The sequence below is a fragment of the Pipistrellus kuhlii genome, unplaced genomic scaffold, assembly GCF_014108245.1.
Source record: "Pipistrellus kuhlii isolate mPipKuh1 unplaced genomic scaffold, mPipKuh1.p scaffold_m20_p_2, whole genome shotgun sequence".
NCBI lineage: Eukaryota > Metazoa > Chordata > Mammalia > Chiroptera > Vespertilionidae > Pipistrellus > Pipistrellus kuhlii.
In genome coordinates, this window is record NW_023425515.1 from 116,632,270 (window position 1) to 116,653,403 (window position 21,134).

A 21,134-nucleotide genomic window follows, 5' to 3' on the forward strand; every position below is an offset into this window, starting at 1 on the left:
CTGCGTTTATATGCTGCTCCTTTCCCCCCTCTCGGTACTTTTCCATGTGTTTATCCCGTCTCCATTAACTTGTAAACTCCCAGAGGGCAAGGCCTGAACGCAGGCTGGTGTTGGCATCAAGTGGATGAATAGTTAGGACTTAAGGGCAGACAGTGCAATCCTTCTTGATTACTAATCTGTTAAAAAAAAAAAAAAGAAAAAAAACAAGAAAAAAAACAAACAAACACACCCTTTGTTAGTGCTTTGTTTGTGATGGTTTTGAGACTGCTAATCTAACGTAGAAATATATCCAGTTTCTGCTAGTGTCCAAATAGCTAAGATAAAATCAACAAGTTACAAGCTTTCCATAACGTGAGGGGGAGGGTGCCCTATAGGAATGGCAGGCTATTGCGGTGTTCATTTCCTTCAGAGGTATATTCTCCCCTCTCCAAGGCCGCAGGTCTATCTAAGAAGGGAAATAACATCCACTTTCAAAACTGAGCTCTAACAGCCAAACATACAGTACTCAGAAAACATACAATACTCAGGAAACATACAATATACCCTGTTCTGAGTGTGTGCTGACAGTGGAGGGAAGTGAAGTCTCCAGGATTACTACAACGTAGCTAGAAGGATCCTTCATCTCGGTCCAGGTAACCAGGGGAAGACAGGCAGAGCCCCTTTCTCTCCGCCGGGCTAAGCACCCTCGCTCCTCTGCCATGACCACCTGCTTCCTCCTCCTCACCCCGGCGGGTGAAGTGCAGCCTCTGTAGACGGTGCTCGGCCCGGAGCCCCGGTCGGAGCCCACGTGGGCGGTGTCGATAACATCAAAGCCCGAGGCGGGGGCCCGAGCGGCGGGGGGAGGGGGCGCGGCGGCCGGGGAACCAAGCGCCTCCCCCTAGCATTTCCTCTCACGCCCCTTCCAACCTAGGCGGCTTTTGGTTTCTGCTTTTGTTGTTTTTAGAATTAAAAGTTGAGCCCCGGGAGCTCTGGACTTGTGCGTTGCAGTTCGGGGTAAGTTTCCTGTTGGATCTTTTGTCTGGCGTCTGGCTTGGGGAGAGCTGGCCGGTGCGCGGGAGGGTACGGTCGCCGGGTCGGCCCGCGGAGGAGGGGACTGGGCCGGTGGACGGGAAAGCCCGGCGCGGAGGGCGGAGGGCGGGACGGGCGGCGGCGTGACCCGGAGGCCGCCGGGGAGGAACCTCCGGGATCTCCGCGTGGCGGAGGCGCAGCGGCCGCGCGGGGCGGAGGGCCGGGGCCGGGGCCGCGCTAGGGGGGAGCGCGAGCGGGGCCGGGCGGGCGGCCGCGTGGGAACCCGGGCCGGGGGCGCGCGGGCGGCGGCGGCGGCGCGGAGCCGGGTGGACGCGGTGGGACGGCGGGGCCCGGCGACCAGCCTCGAGGTGCACTTCAGTCTCCCCCAGAATTGCTCAGCGAGGAAAACGTGTGTGCAACTTCTCAGTGACACTGCCCTCACTGGAGCCCCGGTCCCTAGAAGGGGCTCCAAAACAGTTCCCTTGGCCAGTCGGGGTGCAGGCAGAGAAATGGGCCCCAAGGCGCACCCCTTTTTTAATAGAGTATGATGACCACCCCCATTAGGAACAGAATTTTTGACAGTTCAAACTGCTCCTTACCATCACATTGGTCTTCTTCAAAATGTTTCCTCTCCACATTCCATTTATAAGATACAATTTGAGAAACTATTTGCCACAAAACAAGCTGAAATTTACTACTTTATAGTGTAGCCGGCTTTCCTTGCTTTCTGACCACTAGGAAGTTATAACTGGAGGCAAAATTAGGAAAAGAAATTGCATTTAGAAAGTTGATTCACAAATAGAAAATAGGAAGCTGTTCAATATTGTAAACATTTAAAAGGAAAGTTCACTATTGATTTATTGCCCAGAAGAATTAAATTGTGAGCAATCTAATAAAAAAGTTGTTTAACAATTGAAGTGACAAAATTGCATGTTTGTTAGAAAGTTCACAGCAATGCCAAATCCCTTATGCATTTCTGTTTATGTTCAACAACTATTTGGTTAAATTATATTCACTCAATTACCATTTTTGACTTAACAAGTTACACAAAGTAGAATTAATAATAATGGAGCTACCGTAATCTTTACCTTCTGACAGATTAGGTATACTTTCACGTGTAAGTAAATGTTTATTTTTATTTACCCAGTTGGGAAGTTATGTTACATGCTTATAACATAATTAACATAATGTGATTGCAATGCATTAGATTTCATTTTATGAGATGATTACCTCACATCAAAAGTGAAAAACTGCATTATTTCACTGCAAGATTGGAAGCATATTGTGCTGAACAAAATTTCAAATTTAGGCAGTTGTTGGATGATCTTTGTTTTTAAGACCAAAGTTAGGTTTTAATAGGCATGTTCCCCATTGTACATGACATTTGGGGTGCAAGCTCGCCATCAGTGAGTGTTCCATTTTTAATCATTCCCATTCTTGAGCATTAAGCTTTCCTTAGCACAGATGAGCAGGAGATAGGATTTCCTCAGGGGGATTTTAGGGGTGAACCTTAGCAGGAAAAACCCAGACTTCTTTATGGAAGCCTCAGGGAACATAATTCAAGTTTGCCTAGTGAAGTGGGCGTATGGTCGTTTAGCGTGTTTATTCCTTAAAAGGGGAAAGCAGTTTGGTTTAATCTGAGAAATCTCTCTGCATCAACATTTTTGTTTTACTTTATTCCTCCCAAGTTCTGCATGGCCCCTTAAACCAGTCTCCTTTGCCTGCTTCCTCGGGTGCACATGTAGAACTTCTGATCCCCAAACTCCTCACAGTCTTGAGGTCTATCTCCAGATAACCTTCTTCGTCCGTTAGCATGGTCCGGCCCCTCTTGATTTATTTTCCATGAATTCCCACTCCTTCTTCCTCTATCGCTTTCAAGCAGCCGGGGTCAAACTCTGGTTTATGGTAATCACTTCCTTTCCCCCTTCTCCCTCTGCCCATGTCTTCTGCCCGGCGTCCCTGTTGCAGGCTCCCTGCCCAGGTCTGCACCCCGCTTTCTGGACCTTATCTCCCCTCCTCTTCCTGCCCGGCGGCCGGGCGGGCGGACTAGGGTTAAGCCCGGGCTCTGGGAACCCCCGGGGCTGGGAGCGGCCTCTGGAATAACCTGGGCTTTCCTCCGCCTTTTAATAGAACATCCGCCGCCAAAGAGGTTTCAGTTCTGGGCTGATCCTCCGGCCCCTTTCACCCTCCGAGCCCGCACCCCGGCCCCGGGCCCGCTGTTCTTAAAAGTTGTTTTTCAAAGTTAATGAGTTTCAAGTTTCGCTATGACTTTACCCTTCCCTCCGCGCGTCGCCGAGGAAACCCCCTTGGGGTGCCCCCCTCTCCCTCCCCACCCCCCCTCGGGCCCGGCGGGGGGCGGGGCTGGGAGACCCCGTGACGTCAGCGACCGGCCCACATCCTGCTGCGGACCGTGCCGGGAGGCGCAGGGGACTACCGCCCGTCCCCGCCCCTTTCTGGAACCAACCGGCCCCGACCGCGCGACCGGGCCTTCCCGGGCCGCGTGACCTGCCGCGCCCGCCCCCGCCCCCGCCGAGCGCCGCCCCGGAGCCTGCGCGACCCGGCGCCCGCCCCTCGGGTCCCCCGCTGGCCCCGCCCCGCCCCTCGGGCCGCGCCGCCGCCGCTCTCCGCCCCCTCCGCGTCCCCGGGCGGCCCGGCGGGGCGGAGCCGCGGGCGGGCCACTGGGTGAGACGCGCTCCCGGGCCCGCCCCGCCGGGGAGACCCGAGGTTCCGGGCTCCACGCGGCCGGAGCGGGACACCCCCCCCACACCCCCTTCCCCGTGTCCCACGCCGGGCTGGGGGCCGCGCTGTCCAGCTGGGCCTCCGCGCCCCGGCCCTCGTCCTCTCCCCCCCGCAGGGCTGCCCCCCAGTCCCCACCAGGGGCGCCCCCTCCCCCGCCGCTGCGCAGCCCGCCGCGCCCCGCTCCCGCCCCCGGGGATCCCCTGCCGGGGGCCCCGCCCACCCCCGGGAAAGCCTCGGACCTTCGCCCTCCCTCCCCTGCGCCGCCCAGCCGGCTCTCCTCCCGCCGCCCCCAAAGACGCTCTCCGTGCCCTCCTGGGTCCGGGGAGAGAGGTAAAGCCCCCCCGCCCTCCTCGCCGTGGCCCCGCGGTCCCGGGGGCCGCCCGCCCCGTCTGGCCTCGCCGGTGCGCGCCCCCCGCCTCGCCGTCCGGCCCCCGGCGGCGGGGCTGCTGCGGCGGCTCCCGTCTCGGCGCCCGCGGCCCCCGCCCGTCCGCGCCGCGCTCCCGCCCCCCGGCCGGCTCCCTGTTTAATATTTCAGCTCCGGGCGGTGTGGGCGCCGGGCGCCGGCCTTTAGCGCGGCTGCTGCTGGGCGGCGGCGGCGCGGAGCGGGCGGGGGCCGGAGCCGCCGCAGGAGGAGGTTATGTTTGTGTTTGGGGTTGTCAAGTGAAGCAGGCATCCCTGGCGCCGCCGCCGCCGCCGCCGCGCGGGGGTCGCGGCGATTCCGGGCTCCGGCCGCCGCCATCAGCAGCGCAGCTCCGGGGCCGGTGAGCGGCCGCCGCGCCGCCCGGCGCCCAGGCAGCAGGTTCGCGGGTCCGCGGCGGGGGCGCTGCGGCGGGGAGGGCGGCGGGAGCGGCGGGATGGGCAGGACCACGTCCCCCTCCGTGGGCGGGGGGCACGTGTGTGTGTGTGTGTGTGTGTGTGTGTGTGTGTGTGTGTGTGTGTGCAACCGCCGACCTTGCAGAGGGGATGGCTCCGTGCGGGAGGCGCTGGCCACTTCTGGGTGCCCTGGTCGCGCGCGAGCAGCCCGAGCTGCGGTCCTGCGAGCTGAGCAGGTACGGAGGGAGCCAGCCTCCCGGCCCGCGTTCCGGCCGCAGACGCATTTTGCAAGCGGGCGGGGGGTGAGCGAGACCAGGCCTCGGCTTCCCAACCTCCCGGCTTTGTGGCTCTCTTTTCCTTTCGTTCTTTGCTCCAAGTGCCTGTCTACTCCCAGCCACCTGGGCAGCTTCTTTCCGGGTTGAGAGGACGCGCCTGCCGCAGTTGGGAAGAGGGCGGTGGGTTTGGGCGCGGGTCGGATGTGGCTCCTTTGGGGTCGGGCTGGGGAAGGAGTTGCCGCCGGAGGGGAGGGGGCGCTGGAGGCGAGGAGGAGGCTCAGGGCTGCAGCTGCGCTCGCCTCTGCTCGCCGTCCCCCTGCTCCTCTCCGCTCGGGGCTCCTTCCTGAGCTGGCACTTCCATTCTCCCCCCTCCTCCTGGCGTGCGAAGTGCTTTGTTCAGTGCAGCGTTGCAGAGGGGTTTTCCCAGGCTCCGCCCTCCACATTCATTCATGTTTTTTCTCCTTGCAACTGTCTTTACGCTTTTTGATCATGTCATGTTTTTTGCTCCATGTGGTATTTATTTCTTTCCCGAAAAGGAATGATTTGTCACTGGCCCTGGTCGCTACAGTGCTGCTGTAGTATTTGAAAATAGCCACTGTTCCCCTCCCACAAGGATTTCAACGAGGGATGGACAGCTAGAGACAGTGGGTAGGCAGGGAAGGGGGTAGCGGAAAGCTGTTACTGATTGGAAATTTGCATATTTTACATTTTAAGCTCCAGGTCTTGGGGGAGTCATGTGACTGTTACCGTCCGAGTTCATGCTTTAAAAACTTCCAAATATGACCATTTAAAAGCTTCAATTTTATTGTTATTTTTAAGAAGAGCTTTAAGTTTAACAGAAAACGTACTTAAGCATGGAATTTATTTGGCCCTGTTGTCTCTAAATTTTCTATTGAATCAGAAGCTTCATGCATTGAATGGTGGATGTCATTAATGCAGGGAATTGAAGAACCATATATTTGTAGATAATTTAGCGGAGTGTTAGATGTGGTACATACATAATATTGGACCATCATATTTTATATTCTCCCCCATGCATTTAAAAATACTGCACATATCTTTGGCAATGCCCACATTTAGCCATATCAGGGTTAATATACTGAAGTGATACTGAAGATTTTTTGTAGCCTTCTTTTTATTTGTTCTCTGTTACAATGAAACCATAAATTTCTCTAACCATATCCTGGGTATATATATTAGATTTAGTCTTTTCCACATAGGCTTTCTTAAGCATGATTAATATTTGAGTGTTTAGGGGGATTATTTAGCTCTTATATCTTATGAGGTGGATGCCATTCCCTAGTTTTACAGTTGGGAAATCTGATCTTTGGAGAGGTTAAGTACCTTGAACAAGGCTACACAGTAAGGGGTAAAGCCTAGCTTTGAAGCTAGACTGGTTTGACACCAAAATATATAGTCATGACTTGTGTTACCCAGCCTCTTAAATAAAACCCGACAATAGATATTATCTCCACGGAGGAAATAAGGCACCGGAGTAACCGAGTCCCATGGCGCCAGTTTCCTTAGTGGCTGACCATGGACACATTAGTTAACCTCTCCCCAGCTTACTAGTAATTTTTTTTTATCTATAAAGTGGCTAAGTGATAGCTACCTTACCAGTTATTAGAATTAAATTAGGTAATGTTTAGAAAATATATAGGCACACAGTAGGTGCTCAATAAGTATTCTCTTGTTTCTTCTATAGTACAGGATATAACAGAAGTTTTAAACAAAGTATTCCTATTCTATTTCTGGTCTTTGCTTAATGATGAAAAATTTTGTGTTTAACATCATAATAATGTTCTTCATTTATCAGCCATATTGTAGGAAGTTAAAACTAAAATTTTAGCTCAATGATTCTTGAGGACTTTGTGGAAGAGGAGGCCAGGAAGCTGAATTAGGGAGGATAAATATGTTTTAGATTATTACTCCCTTGACTTTATATTTCAGATCATTGTTTTTAAAATGTTCTAAGTCAGGACAGAGTAGATTATGCTGTAATAACAAATAAATTCCCAAACCTTGGTGACTTAAAACAACAAAGGTCTCTCTCTTCCGCTCTATGAGCATGTTGGGTTACTGGGAGTTCAGCTCTGTGGTGTCTGATGTAGTGGCTGAAATTGTGACTGTCCCATGACAGAGGGAAAGGAGCTCTGGAGGATCTTGCTTCTGTAACTAAATGCTCCATCTTTGAAGCAATGTATGCCTCTTCCACTCTCAGGTCATTAGCCAGAGCTGGTCACACGTTTTAGCTAAACACAAGAGAGGCAGAAAGTACAGTCCTACCAGTAGCATAGAAGGAAGAACTGGAATAATGGGGAGTAACCACATACATTAACTGAATTAACAGTGAAATGAGAATGTCTGATTGGGTATACATGTACCGTATACAGCATACCTCTTTTATAGCTGATGCTATTCTTTAATTGTACCTGGTAATGTTACTTTAAAACACAATTCAGTGAATTTTTCACTCTTTGATAATGGTACATTGTGGCTTTTTTTTTTTTTTTGTGTGTGTGTGTGTGTGTGTGTGTTTGTTTGTGTTGGCTGTTATCATTTTTATTGGATAATCTAAGGGAAAAGAGGTCAGTGCCCCAGACTAAATAGTCTGGTATTGATGGCTTAAAACTTCTTATGGCACACTGGTTGAAAAATTGCTGACTTAGTGGGTTGAGGGGAATGGAGGCAAGTGGGGAGGGGAAGAAAGAGAGAAAAATAATTTTTTTCTGTTTTCTTGATGAGAAAGCCCACATTGACAAAAAGATGTGTCCTATGTTTAATTAAAAGTTAGTAAATAACCTTTTGCAGCAGTTTCCAGTTTGGTTACCTTTTGTTGAGTTTAGTTAGGATAGTGCTGTATATTAAGCCATTATCTTTGAAGTGTTTTTTTCCTTTGATGGTAGTGAATTGTGATTTTCTTTTTCTTTTTCAGCACATGGATTAATTGATGGACATTAAGTTTATGGAGCTACCTTTTTGTGACCTACTCCTTCTACAATTTCCAAGAAGAAAAAAGGGCCCCTGAATCAAAGAAGATGCCTCGAACTAAGCAGATTCATCCCAGAAACCTAAGAGGTAAGATTTGCTTTAAAGAGAAGTCAGGTGGCTAGTAAATCTTATAACAAAGTATTTGGTGACAGGAATGGCAGCTCATTAGATCTTGACCTTGCTTGATAGTGAGCTCCAGGAGCACTGGTTCCATTTTCTTGCTCATTTCCACTTGCCTTGCACAATTCTGGTTTCTTAGGAGCTGCTTAACAAACACTTGTTAAACGAAGTAATTGAATTTAACAAAATAACAATGCCTTTCCAACCTTTAGATGTTGGTATTAAAGTCTGAGACTTACTATCTTGTAACAGGAACCATATTTGGATTGAGGAATTTGAAATGAATAGTTGGATATTCTTTGCCATCTGGATCACGATGGATTTCTTTTACCCTTACCCCATACTTCTTTTGAGATTTATTTTTGTATATACTACTCTGTACGGCAGAGTAACAAGAAGTGAAGACAGCTGTAGTTGACACTAACTCAGACCATTATTTGCAGGACTTGGAGTAAAACTGACATATTTTTCTTGAGGAAGCAATTGGTCAAAAATATGTATAAAATATATATTTTATACACAGATGCAAAAATGAGTGTTTCCCCTTACCTGTGAAGAGAAATTTTAATATTAGAAAACTTAGCTTATTTTTAAAAATGTTTTGTATTATTCAAATGTGTTTTATCAAGTGGGAATAGCAGTTATCTTTTATATTTACTTTAGTAAATAAGAGTGTAGTAGTGTCAAGCAATGAACTGTTAATGCAAATAATTTCAAACTGAGTTAAATGTCTTATAAAATATTTATTATTACAGAAAAAAAATTCTCAAGCACATACAAGGTAAAGAATGATTTTAAAATCAAACAGATGAAGTTAAAATGTTCTTGGTGAAATAAATTTGACCAGTCGCCCAGAAAGTGATAATTGAAAATGTGGTCAGTTTTGCGGCCTGCTTGGATCTGGAAACAGTGCTGTGTGCTGCCTAAGAGTACCAGAGCTCTGCTGGCAGAGGCGGCTGCCTCCGCCCAAGTTCCAATTGATGAGTATAGTACCCGTGTTTAATGAGGTGAGGGGTTAAACTGAGAACGTAAAGTGTGTGTCAAAGTCTGATTTTTCAGAGACATATAGGAAATGTTGGAATTGAACCACATATTTGCCTTTCTCTCTCACTAGAATCTGAGCTCCAGAAAGTAGGGGCTTTCTCTCATTTATGACTGTAGGCCGGGCCTCCACACCCGCAGGTGCCACCTGAAGTGGTCGTTTGGAGCCCTGGGGCCAGCTTTTGTGATTCGTCTGCCCAGAGAGGGCTCCCTGTTCTAATATGTGCCAAGGCACCCAGGCCAGCGGGTGCTCTGGCCAGCACAGCTCGTGGCAGTTGATAGAAAAACAGATATTTGTTGAAGGAATGAATGCATGATTGATCTGGAAGTATTATTCATTTGGTCATGAGTATTAAATGTTTTTTATGTTTAAAATACATACAGTTGACCTTTGAACAACCTGTATTTGAACAGTGTGGCTCCATTTATTTACAGAGGATTTTTTTTCCATAAGTACAGTAAATTATTTTCTCTTTTTATGATTTTAACATTTTCTTTTCTGAGCTTACTTTATTGTAAGAATATAGTATGTAGTACATATGCATACGGAATGTGTTAATCAGCTCTTTATGTTATTGGTTTTGCTTTAGTCAACAATGGTTAAGTTTTGGGAGAGTAAAAAGTTACCTGGATTTTTGACTGGGCGGGGAGGAGGTGGGTCTGTGCCCCTAACTCCTGCTTTGTTCAAGGGCCAGTTGTACTTTATAACTTAGGTAACATGACTATCCTGAGAAGTGCATATTTTTAGGCCACAGACTCTTTTCCTTTCTGTTTCAAATAGGTATACAACTCAACAGATATTTGTGGAACACTTTCATGTGCCACTGTTTTAGGTGATAGAGATAACATGGTAATCAGATTTGGGTCCTGAAAAGAGTATGGAATTGAAAGGTGGGGTGGGGGGAGGATAGGTAACCATAGAACTGTGCTACCACAGTGAGTGAAGAACAGAGGGCTGTGGCACAGAGATAGGGGATCATATTTTGCCCTGGCTGTGGGGGACCATTTTGGAATGGGGCAGGATGGTAAGTTAGGGAAGGAAAGGTATCATCTGAACTGAGAAATTGCCCAAGACACTGACAAGGTAGGGTGAGTGCATTTCATGCTAGGGTGGAAGCATTATAATTTATTATGCTTCAATGGTAGTTTTAATTCTCCATTACTAGTGCATAAGAAGTTTTATTCAGGGGAGGGGGAGGGAAGAGGAAGAGAGGTAGGAGATTGGAGTAGGAGAATTAGGAGGAGTTAGATCCTGAAGGTCCATCAAAACTGAGTCAAAATTTAGTATGTGTAGTTAAACCTTTTAATAGTAAACTTGTGGTGTTTTCAAAGTTTTCTAAGAGAACTTGAAATAAATTGGATTCTGGCCCATTAGCAAGAGTTTAGAAAGTTGCTTGACTAAGGCAGTTATGAACTCTCAGTCCACTGTGTGGGGGGCTAAGGGGACAGGAGAGGAGAATAGGAAAGGGGAAAAACTCAGTGAAATCTTTGGTAGAGACAACTCCCATATAGAGTAAGAAAACAGTGGAAATGGAAAGGGAAAGCGAGACTTTCCAGAATAAAGATCTGGAAAGAGATCAGAGTAGATGAGCACAGGACATCCTACCAAAGCCATGTTGGTGAGACCTGCAGCCTCACTAGACCCAGAGGAGGGTCACCTTGACTGGGGTGGGGCAGACTTCATGGAAGGGAAGGTAACTGAGCCAGATGGTTAGCTCACTGGACAGAGAAGAATGATGGAAAGCTGTTTTGGTTGGAAAAATCTGGTAAACAAAGGTAAGAAAGTGCTAAGGTGTGACTTAAAAAAAATTTCCACTTTCCTTCTAAAAATGTGCTTGAGGACTCTTCCTAGGCACAGTTCGGTGGTTAAAGCAAGGGAAACATTAGCTACTAAAATGAATTTTTTAAGCATTTATTTTGTATGTCACTGACAGTTGGAATATCCTGTTTGTTTTGTATTACTGGTGACCCACTGCTTTGGCTTACAGTAGACCCAGCTCATCAAGTGAACTGTGAAATGGGGAGAAAGGAAACCAGAAGACAGAGCGAGTCCGTCCCAGCCAGTTTGCTGTGATGAGTGCACTGCTCGTACTGCTTATGCTGTCCCTAGAGGCTTTCCTTAAACACATGGCCTCATTTTTGGCTTCCTTGGAAAATAGTCTGAGAAGTATTTGTCTTGTGTTTGGTAATTAGGTCAGTAATAGAAGATTTATACTTTAAAAATTTTCCGAGATTATAATTTATTATGTTTCAATGGTAGTTTTAATTTCAAAAATCTGATTTTTGTTTGATTTATTCTTGGTTTGTCAGCTGGGCTTGGTATAATCCTTTAGATATGCAAAACCATGGGTAAACATCATGTAACTTTCTGGAATATGATTTTTACTTTAGGAAAAATATGTATTAGGTCTAGTAATAATTAATGTCATTTTCTAATACTTTTTTAAATCGAATTTATTTAAACAATACAACAAAATTTAATCAGCAATATAGTTGCCGTTGTTTTCTACTACTTGTGCCCAACGCTCAGGAAGCATTTTAATCCCTCTGTTGTAAAATTCTTGTGATTTTGATGCAAAAAATTCGGTCAATGCATTTTTGAGGCATTCTTCATTATTAAATCTTTTTCCAAGAAGAAAGTTTTGCAAAGAACGAAACAAATGGTAATCGGAAGGGGCAATATCAGGAGAATATGCAGGTTGAGGGAGAACTTCCCATTCCAACTGGCGCAGTTTTTCAGCAGTGATTCTTGCACTATGCGGTCGTGCGTTATCGTGGTGAAGAATTACGCCCTTCCGATTAATCAGCGCGGGTTCTTTTTCTCTTAAAGCTTGGGCTAACCTTTCCAATTGGGCACTATACACTGCACTTGTATGGTTTGGCTAGATGGTAAAAGTTCATAATGAAGAATTCCTTTAAAATTCCACCAAACACACAACATCACTTTTTTCGCATGCAAGTCAGGTTTTGGCATGGGCTGCGGAGCCTCATTTTTGTCCAACCATTGAGGCCGCCTTTTCAAATTAACATACAGCACCCATTCTTCATCTCTGGTAACAATTTGCTCTAAAAACGGCAAACGGTTTTGACGAGAGAGGAGCGAACTGCAAATTGTGACTCTTTGATTACGGTTGTTGTCGGTCAACTCATGAGGAACCCATTTTCCAAACTTTTGGACTTTGCCAAGTGCACGCAATTGATTGGAAATTGTTTTTTGTGAACAATTTAAAGTTGTCTCAAACTCTTGTTGGGTAATTTGAGGATTTTGCACCAAAAGAGCTTGAAGAGCTTCCTGATCAAAATTGGACACACGGCCTTGACCACTCTTGTCATCTAACGAAAAATTTCCCTCGCGAAATTTCTCAAACCAACGCTGGCATTTTCTGGCGCTAACTGCATCTTGACCAAGAGCACTACAGATGTTTTTTGCAGCCTCACTTGCTTTTCTTCCTAATTGGAACTCGTAAAGCATGCAGTGCCGAATATGCTCTTCATCCGCCATCTTCTTAGCCCTAGTTTTGCAACAGAAACCAAACCAAACACAAACTTTTTCAAGCAAAACTTGTTAATTGCACTTCACACGTTCTGTAGATACCACGTGTTTGAAGGTTATGTCAATACAAGTCAACGCCAAGCAAGATTTTAAACGAATGTTTAAAAACGACATTAATTATTACTAGACCCAATATACATGTGTGTATTCATATATTCAAGTAGTATGCGAGTAAAAAGTACAATGTAGAGGTTGGTCCTGGAGGAGTATAGAGAACTTGCATGGATTTAAAATTTGGCATGCCCATGCTCTGCTCCCATAAGGAGATGAAGTTTATACTTCCCTGATAGAGGTTTTTTAGTGGAAGAGCATAAGAGAAACTGTATTGTTCAAGGGAGGATATGAATTTGGGGCATAAGTGAGAACAGTTAGACTTGATGGGCATTCTGTAGGAGTGTGGTTTGCTGAATTCTAATCTTGTCACCCGTAGCCATATAAAACTGATGAAACCTTTGTCTTTGGTGCCTGCTCACATAATTCAGGTGGCATGTCCTTTGTGAGGTTGGATAAGAATTTCAGAAGAGCATGAGACAAGCAGGTGGTGTTCAGAGTTAAAACTAGGAGGTCTCCAGGACACACTATGTGGCAAACTGCAGGGCTGCCCATGTGTGGCTGTGGAGCGAGCAGCAGCAGTCATTCCTTACTGATCACTAGTCCCCCGCTGCCTTCCAAGTCTGTGCTTGCAGTCTTGTGTAACAGGATGGAGGACTTGGGGATTTGCAGGGGCTCCATGTCAGTCCCCTTAGATAAAGGTTTTTTTTTTTTGTCCTGTGTCAGGCATCATTGCGAATATGTTTTAGAGCTTTGGGGGAAAAAAGGTGTTCCCTATTTTAGTTGAATTTGGGTCTAGGGTTTCAAAGACTCATCTGCTTTAAGATTGGACATCAGTGTGGAAAACTAAATATTAACCTTTTGAAAAATGTATTTGAGATTTGGTATAGTTTTTCATTTTTATTGGTTGAGTGCATTTAGCTCTGAACACATTACAAAAACTAAAAAAACAAACAAACCTTATTTTTTCTTCCCTTGAGAGGCAGCTTTATTACAGTGCTAGAAGTAGCGCTTAGTGTGATCAGAACATAGCCAGCATCCACGTGTGGGGTCTCTGGACGCCTGTGCCTTATAAGATGAAGTCCAAAATCCTTAGTTTGTCTGGGATAGACTTTCCATAGTTTGACCTTCATGTTCTCCAGTCTTTCTGATGAAAAGTTGTTGCCCCTTCAGGAGCTTTGCATGCAAATCCTACATTGCTGTGCTTGCTCTTCTTTCTGGAAAGTCTCTCTTCCCCTTTCCATTTCCACTCTGTTTTCTTACTCTGTGTGGGAGTTTTCTCTGCCAAAGAAGATTTCACTTCTCTGAGTGTTTTTCCCCCTTTCCTATTTTCTTATCCCCCTTTCGTACCTCCGCCAACATGCAGTGGCCCTCCATTGCTTGTGTCTACAAGATGTCTTACTCTCCTTTTGATGTTGCATCATAATCATTTTCCTACAGGTTTATCATTTTATCTGGATATTGGTGGACCAGTGCTTGAAATTCGTGCGGGAGGGGGGGTGGTGTTCCTTAGCTCAGCCTGCACCCTCTCCATTCTGGGACCCCTTGGGGGATGTCCAACTGCCAGTTTAGGCCCAGTCCCACAGGACCTCTGGCTTTTAACGGCTCACCTGCCTGTCTGCCTGATCACTCCCAACCACTCTGCCTACCCGCTTGATCGTCCCCAAATGCCCCCCATCTGCCAGCCTGCTCACTCCAACTGCCCCCTTGCCAGCCTGCTTACCTCCAACTGCCCTCCCCTGCTGGCCTGATCACTCCCAATGCCCTCACCTGTTGGCCTGTTTGCCCCTAATCACCTCTGCCTCGGCCCCGCCACCATGGCTTTGTCCAGAAGGTCTCCCCGTCTAATTAACATATTACCTTTTTATTAGTATAAATTAAATGTCTAAAGAGACTGTCTTCATCATCTATCTGAGCACAACAAAACAATATTTATGTTAGCTCTTTAGCAAACTATAGAGTTAAAGATTTCTCTTCATGAAATTTGTTTACATTTGGAACCTTGAGTGGCAAATGCTTCTTCCAGTAATTACTAGCCAGTGATTGAGAATCCTGTTACAATGCAAAATTTTAGTTGCCTGAACAGATAAACTATGTACAATAAACCGTCACACAACATCCTCAATAGGTTCTGCAACTTTTAGCAAAACTGTCTATAATGAAACTGACTTTACCATAGGCTAATTGATATAAACAAGAGTTAAGTTCCTGTAGCATTTCATCACAGTTGTAATAAGCCCTGGCCAGTGTGGCTCAGTTGGTTGGAGTATTGTCCCATGCACCAAATGGTCATGAGTTTGATTCCCAGGCAGGGCACATGCCCAGGTTGCAAGCTTATGGGAGGCCACGGATTCATGTTTCTAGCTCTCCCTCTTCCCCTCTCTCTAAAACCAACAAAAAAACTATCCTCCAGTGAGGATTAAACAAAAAAAAAATTTGTAATAAAAAACTTTGAATAACACGAGGTTATTCAAGGACATGCTGTAGTTATTATTTATTTTGTTTTTTATGAGCTTTTGCCATTGGATTCCTAGAGCTTATCTCTTCAGTACTTTAATTAATATAATGGTAAAGTGTTTGGCTTCAGGTTATCAGGGACTAGCTGTGTGGCTTTAGGCAAGCTGGATTGTTGGTTGCCTTGTCTGTAAACTAAAGATAATGGGTGAAGATTAGATGACATGGCAAGTAAAGCACTTGGCACAAAGCCTGACACAGGGTAAACACTCAGTATAGAGTAGTCACTTTCTATAAAAACTTGGTTTATGTCAAACTCTTGCGTTGCATATGCTTTGCAAACAGAGGATGAGAGGAATACCTGTATAAAACTTGTATCTGCATTTTGAAGCTTCCTAAAGAACTCAGCATTGATTACTGATATATCTCTTTCTTGCCCTGAGTACTCGGGGATTGGGGTTTGGAAAAAGATGATTTGGGAAGGAAAACTCATACTCATTGTGCTGCCTTCTCGATTTGTCCATCTGAGCTCATTCAGATCTTGCCTCATTTTTTGACAACATTGAATGAAGTTAAACATAATATTCTGTCTGCATCTAGTTCTCAGGAAAGTGATTGTGATTATTATTGAACTGTTATAAAAAATGTCTATATCACAATCATAGGGGGTTGAAATGAAGCGCTCTAGTACAGCGGTTGCCAACTGGTGATTGGTGGACCCACTGATGGTCTGTGAGGTCCGAAAGTTTGCCGACCAATGCACTAGTCATCACTGTTATTTAGGTTCTGAGATGGTACCTTCTCTTCATCGGTAGGTCACCGCCTCCTGTGTGAAGACCAGAGAAACCCAACAGAGTGTAGCACTAATTAGATTAATGTGAATATTTTCATTTGTTGTCAATGTATGGGCCCACCCAGTGATTGTTTTGTAAAACCATCTACACTGAATGAAATCTTCCATTTTCTTGCTTGTTCAGTTTATGAGTAGAAGAGGATTAATTTAGATGATTTTCAGGCAGAGTTTCAGCTGTTTATGCATTATTTTTCATTTGAATATTAGGTCAGAAGTTCTATGCTGACAGCCTTGAGATTTGAGAAGTCAGAACTCTTTTCTTTTTTGATGCTGATAAAAATATCCTTTATTTCTGAAGTGCACATTTTGTTTTTCCCCCCCAAGAAAAATGATTTTAAGTATAATGATGTTACATGCAATAAACATTAGAAGTCAGAACTCTTGTAGAGAAAAGAACCTCAGGGCTTATTTTAAAAAAAGTTGTATATGACTATAGCTAGAAAGGAAATAAGCAATAACTTTAAAAATGGCTTTGATGATGTAGGTGAAAAAGGGATTTGAAGTTATTAGGAGCTATCATGTAAATAGTTGATATTATTCAGTTGACTAGGATAAAAATAGGAGAAAATTTTAATATAGCAAGCCTCCCATTTCCCTCCCCCAGATAATTATTTTTCAGCTCATATTGAGAGCTTACTTGATGCTCTTGGAATGCTTATTACAGTAACCAAATGCTTTTTTCTTTTTAAAAACAAATCTGAAATATAATTAAAGCAATGATTTTATTTTAGAACATCTTTGTACAAAATATGTTCTAAATTATAGGAGGTATAATAGTACCTCACCGTAAAGTAGAAAAAAAGCATAATGTGCATAAAATCTCCTATCATATACATATGTTTTTAAGCACCATATTTAGAATGTAATGTAATTTGAACAAGTCTGGGTTAAAGTTGACTGTGTTATGTGAAAAACATTTTATGAATACATTAAGTGCCTTGTAATACCATGAGCCATTATTCATATTCATTATAGCATAGAAACTTTCTTTTCAATATTCCAGTCAGTCTTTCAGAAGGAAGGCCTTGACCATTAGGCTTATGGTACAGCATTGCATTCATTCTGACTTTTTTTTTTAACTTTAAGATGAAAAGTTTTCAGAAAGTTCATAGAAATTTTCTATGATGAATTTTGTTCTAGAAAATATTCTATGGCTATGCTGCCATGAAAATATATTAAAAAATATATAGTGATAAAATAGTTGGCTACAATGTAATTAGAATAGCAGTTGCTAAGTATGAAACTGCTTTATTGATGCAAAGCTTGATTTTTGTGGTACTTAGGTGCTTATATACACATAATATTTCTGGATGCCTGTATGATTAGAGTGTGAATTTACTCAAATATACTTGTTTTGCATTTTGAAATATGTTTATATGTGCTTCGCATCTAACTCAGGTTGGCAGGTAAGGAAAAAGATGAGATCATCATATAACTGCTTAATAGTTATAGTATCCAAATAGAAATAGATAAACATAAAATTGGGGCAGTGTTTGATAGTTTAAATAAAAATGAACTGAACTGATAGGGAGTTCTCTCTATGATGCTAGTGCCTTACATGCTTCTCCAAAAGAATGACTCAGGTTTTACATCCAAGAACAACCTTGGAGGACATTTAGTTCCTCTTCCTCACTACAGATAAGAAAGTTGGCCAGAGATGTTTAGGTGAATTGATTTTGAGCAACTTTTTTTGTATTTTGTTTGAGATAGTATTTGTGAAATGGTCTTTAGAATTACAAAAATCATATTGCTTTCCAAAGGATTGGTTTATTGTAGGCTGGTGGCAAGAGGAAAGTTGTGTTATGTTATTTTTATGGCAATGGAAAGAGCAAAGCTGTTCACAGGTGTGTGCACTAGGCCATATTCAAAGTGCTTTTTTCATATTTGCTCATTTAATACTAAAAACCATGTGAGATAGGGGTTATTATTGATTCAATTTTATCAACATGGGGATGAGGCAAGGGGAGGTTACTACTTGCCCAGGTTCCCACAGCTAGGTGTCTCTGGTGCCTTTGCTTTGAATTATTAAGCTTATACTTGTTAATGTTGCCAGTAGAAAGAGCTTTCCTGATTCATAAGAGCCGGAAATGCTCTTCATCCCAGTTATGAATTAAAGCTTGTCAAACATGGCACCTATGAGCTGAGATTACTTACTAAGGGGATCTGAATTTGAAGGACTCTCCCCCCCTCCCCCACCCCGTTATGCCTTTAATTGTTGGAACTCCATTTCAGAGTTGTGTATGTATACATTACTCTAAGTTGAATTTGCTGTTGTAGACAATCAAGGGAATTTCCAAGCTCTTCAAGAGAGAGAAAATAGTTGTTCCATCATGTTTGCTTACCTATTTGCTCAGTAATGTATAGTTGAAAGTAGAGATGTCTTGTTTGAAGTGGAGAATGGCAGAAATGTGAGCCTCAGCATAACAGTTGAAACTTGGGACACAAAGACTTAGAAACTATTTCTAGGAAAATTGATATGAAAACATTAAAAATTCTAAATAAAATTATAGAAGAGAACATCTTATAATTTTCCTCATGCAGTAAGTGCAGAATATAGAAAAAGTGTACTATTTTAAATATGTGTGGACTCTTCCAGATTTCAGATGTAGATAAAGGGCAAGTGAAGAACTACTTTTAAGGGATCAGGGTTAGATTTTATTAGTCTTCCATTTTAATTGTACAAACAATGAACATGCTAATATACTCTTACAAATAAAACCTCATACGTGCCTCTAAGAGTTTTTAATACGTCTCTAAACACATGAAGGAGATATAAGGGCAATATAAAGCAATAAATATATAATTTCATATTAATATGGTAATACAATATAGGATTCTCAAAGGAACAATGGAGAAAAAAAAAAAAAAAGAAAAGAAAAAAAGCCAAACTGGGTGGGGTAAAAGGAATCAGAAAATACTTGGAGGTATTAATGTTTTCTCAGTGAACACCTGCATAAAGTAGAGTTTTGAGATGGGTTTTTAAAGAAAGAAAGGATAGATTGGCAGAGAAAATAAGTTGTTCTGAGACTTAGGCAGAAGAAAGAATGGAGGGGAATCACAAAGAAGTGGCTGTTGGTCTAGTTTGCTTGATTAGAATGGATTTCTCAATGACCTTGAAACTTTAAGGAAGAGGAAAGGAAATCTTATGTTTGATATGTGTAAGTTTTATTTGTGACATTTATAAAATTACTAAGTTGAATTCTTTTATATTAAGTTGAGTATTTACAGAAGAAATGTCAGAGACCAAGAACTTTCTTATAATCCTTTGAAATTAAAAACGACCTCCCCACAGAGGGTTTTTAGAGCAGTGAAACTACTCTGTATGATGCTATAATGGGGATATATGTCATTATATATTTGTCCAAACCCATAGAATGTACAGCACCAACAGTGAACCCTGATGTAAATACAGACTCTGGATGATGTCATTTTGATGTATGTTCATCAGTTGTAACAAATATATCACTCTGGTGGAAGATGCTGATAGTGGGGGAGGCCATGCACGTGTTGGGGAAGGAATATAAGAGACATTTCTGTGCATTCCTCTCAATGGTTCTGTGAACCTAAAACCACCCTGCAAAATAAAGTATATTTAAAAAAAACAAAACAGTAACACCTCCATGTTGAGTGAGTATGTTTTGTTGATAGTCAGGAAATAGGTTAGTATGTTGAAAGAATGAGGCAGTCTCTGTCTTTTTTTTTTTTTTTTTCTTCCAGAAAAACCATCTTCCTACAAAAGAAAAGAACAGCAAAAGAGTACTATATAACCTGGAGCAAATTACTTGAATTTGGTTTCTTGTTGGGAACAAGGGGCAGGGGTTGGAAGCGAGGTTATATTGATCTGTAATTTTCTTTTTAGTTTTAAATAGCTGTTATTGTAGGACAAGGTCAGCAAACTGCAGTCTACTTGTTGAATCTGGTCTTCCACCTGTTTTTATAAAAACAGTTTTATTGGAATGCAGCCACGCCCATTCATTTACATGTTGTCTAGGCTGCTATAGAGGCAGAGTTCAGTGGTTGCAAGTGGCAGGGCAAAGCCTAGAATTTTTACTTTCCTAACATTTTACAGAAAGAGTTTACTGACTTCTTCTAGGAAAATGAGGAGAATTGGATTACTCATTTAAAAACAGTTTTATGTTTGGGAATAAGTAAGAAAGCTCCATCTTTCTGCAGAGGACACTGTAGGAATGAAATGCAGGGGAACCTGGGGCTATTGCTTTAGTATGTGAGCCTCTGCTGCCTGCCAAGCACGACAAAGGAATCCGGTTTGTTTGGGAAGAAGTCCCTTGGCTTGTGGTTCTAAAGTGAAGGGAGAACCTTAGAGGTTGATTTGGTCTCACCAGAAAAATTAATGCCAAGATTGTGGGTCCCCACCGAAAGGCCTAGTTGTCAGGGAGCTTGCTGTTACCTCAGATAGAGTGCTGACCTTTTTATAATTTACCCCTCCCCCTCTCCCCCCCAGATTTAAATCACAGTGACAGAAAAATATTGCAAGCAGTGGTTTACGATGCTGTACACCAAACAGCTTGTGAAGGATTTTTCTCCAGAAAATGGAGCCGTCTTTGAGGGCAGTGCCTTCTAAAACATGCTTCCTCAGAGGCAGCCCTGTCGTTGCGAGCTATGAGTGTTCTGAGAGCAGGACCATGACCAAGGGATAGTCCATCTGAGTGACAACTGCTACTAACTCATCAGTTTGAACTTAGGTTTTTGGGAACATGATTACATTTCTGGTATGTCTGAATTCTCTATTTCCTACAATACTTTCTTTAATCTCCAAGTAATTCTTTGTTGCTTGTGGTTTGGGTCGCGTGATGAGAGCAAGTAGAAAAAGGGATATTTTTATGTTCTGGTCTTATTTTAACTTTATTTTTAAGTTTATGTTAAGGATAGGCTTGATTGAGTTCATGGTAACTAAGTATTTTGAGAAATACTTTTAAAAGCAGTGTTAGTTCTGTACAGACACATGGGGGAACATTAGTCTCTGTAGTTTGATACATGGCAGTGTTAGCATGGCTCAGAAGTGCTATGAGACTCAGTAACTGTTAACATGCTTCCTTTCTCTGTGAAAGGAGAGTCTGTTGTGGTTATGAAGTGAGGTGAAAACAAAGGGCCACTCTGGCCACAACTCTTCAGTTAGCCTGTATAAGCAGATGTGTGACTGCATGGCAGAGGGGTTAAATGCATTTTTTGGCCTTTTGTATGTTGATAATTAAGTTAATGCATTATGTTTTGATGG

At 43.5% G+C, this 21,134-nt stretch overlaps 1 protein-coding gene across 7 annotated transcripts in view; it reads left to right on the forward strand.

Annotated features, from left to right (window-relative positions):
• The first annotated feature begins 836 nt into the window (after positions 1-836).
• Positions 837-21,134, forward strand: part of HIVEP1 (HIVEP zinc finger 1) — a 145,969-nt gene continuing 125,671 nt past the window's right edge. For 2 of the 7 annotated variants that reach the window (XM_045584273.1, XM_045584272.1), the window contains exons 1-2: positions 4,603-4,796; positions 7,771-7,913. In XM_045584273.1, the coding sequence (XP_045440229.1) occupies positions 7,874-7,913 (40 nt within the window). In that variant the 5' untranslated portion in view covers positions 4,603-4,796; positions 7,771-7,873. Of the gene's footprint in view, positions 994-3,968; positions 4,078-4,393; positions 4,547-4,602; positions 4,797-7,770; positions 7,914-21,134 lie in introns of those variants that run through there. The other 5 variants (XM_045584270.1, XM_045584269.1, XM_045584268.1 and 2 more) reach the window with 5 other exon arrangements.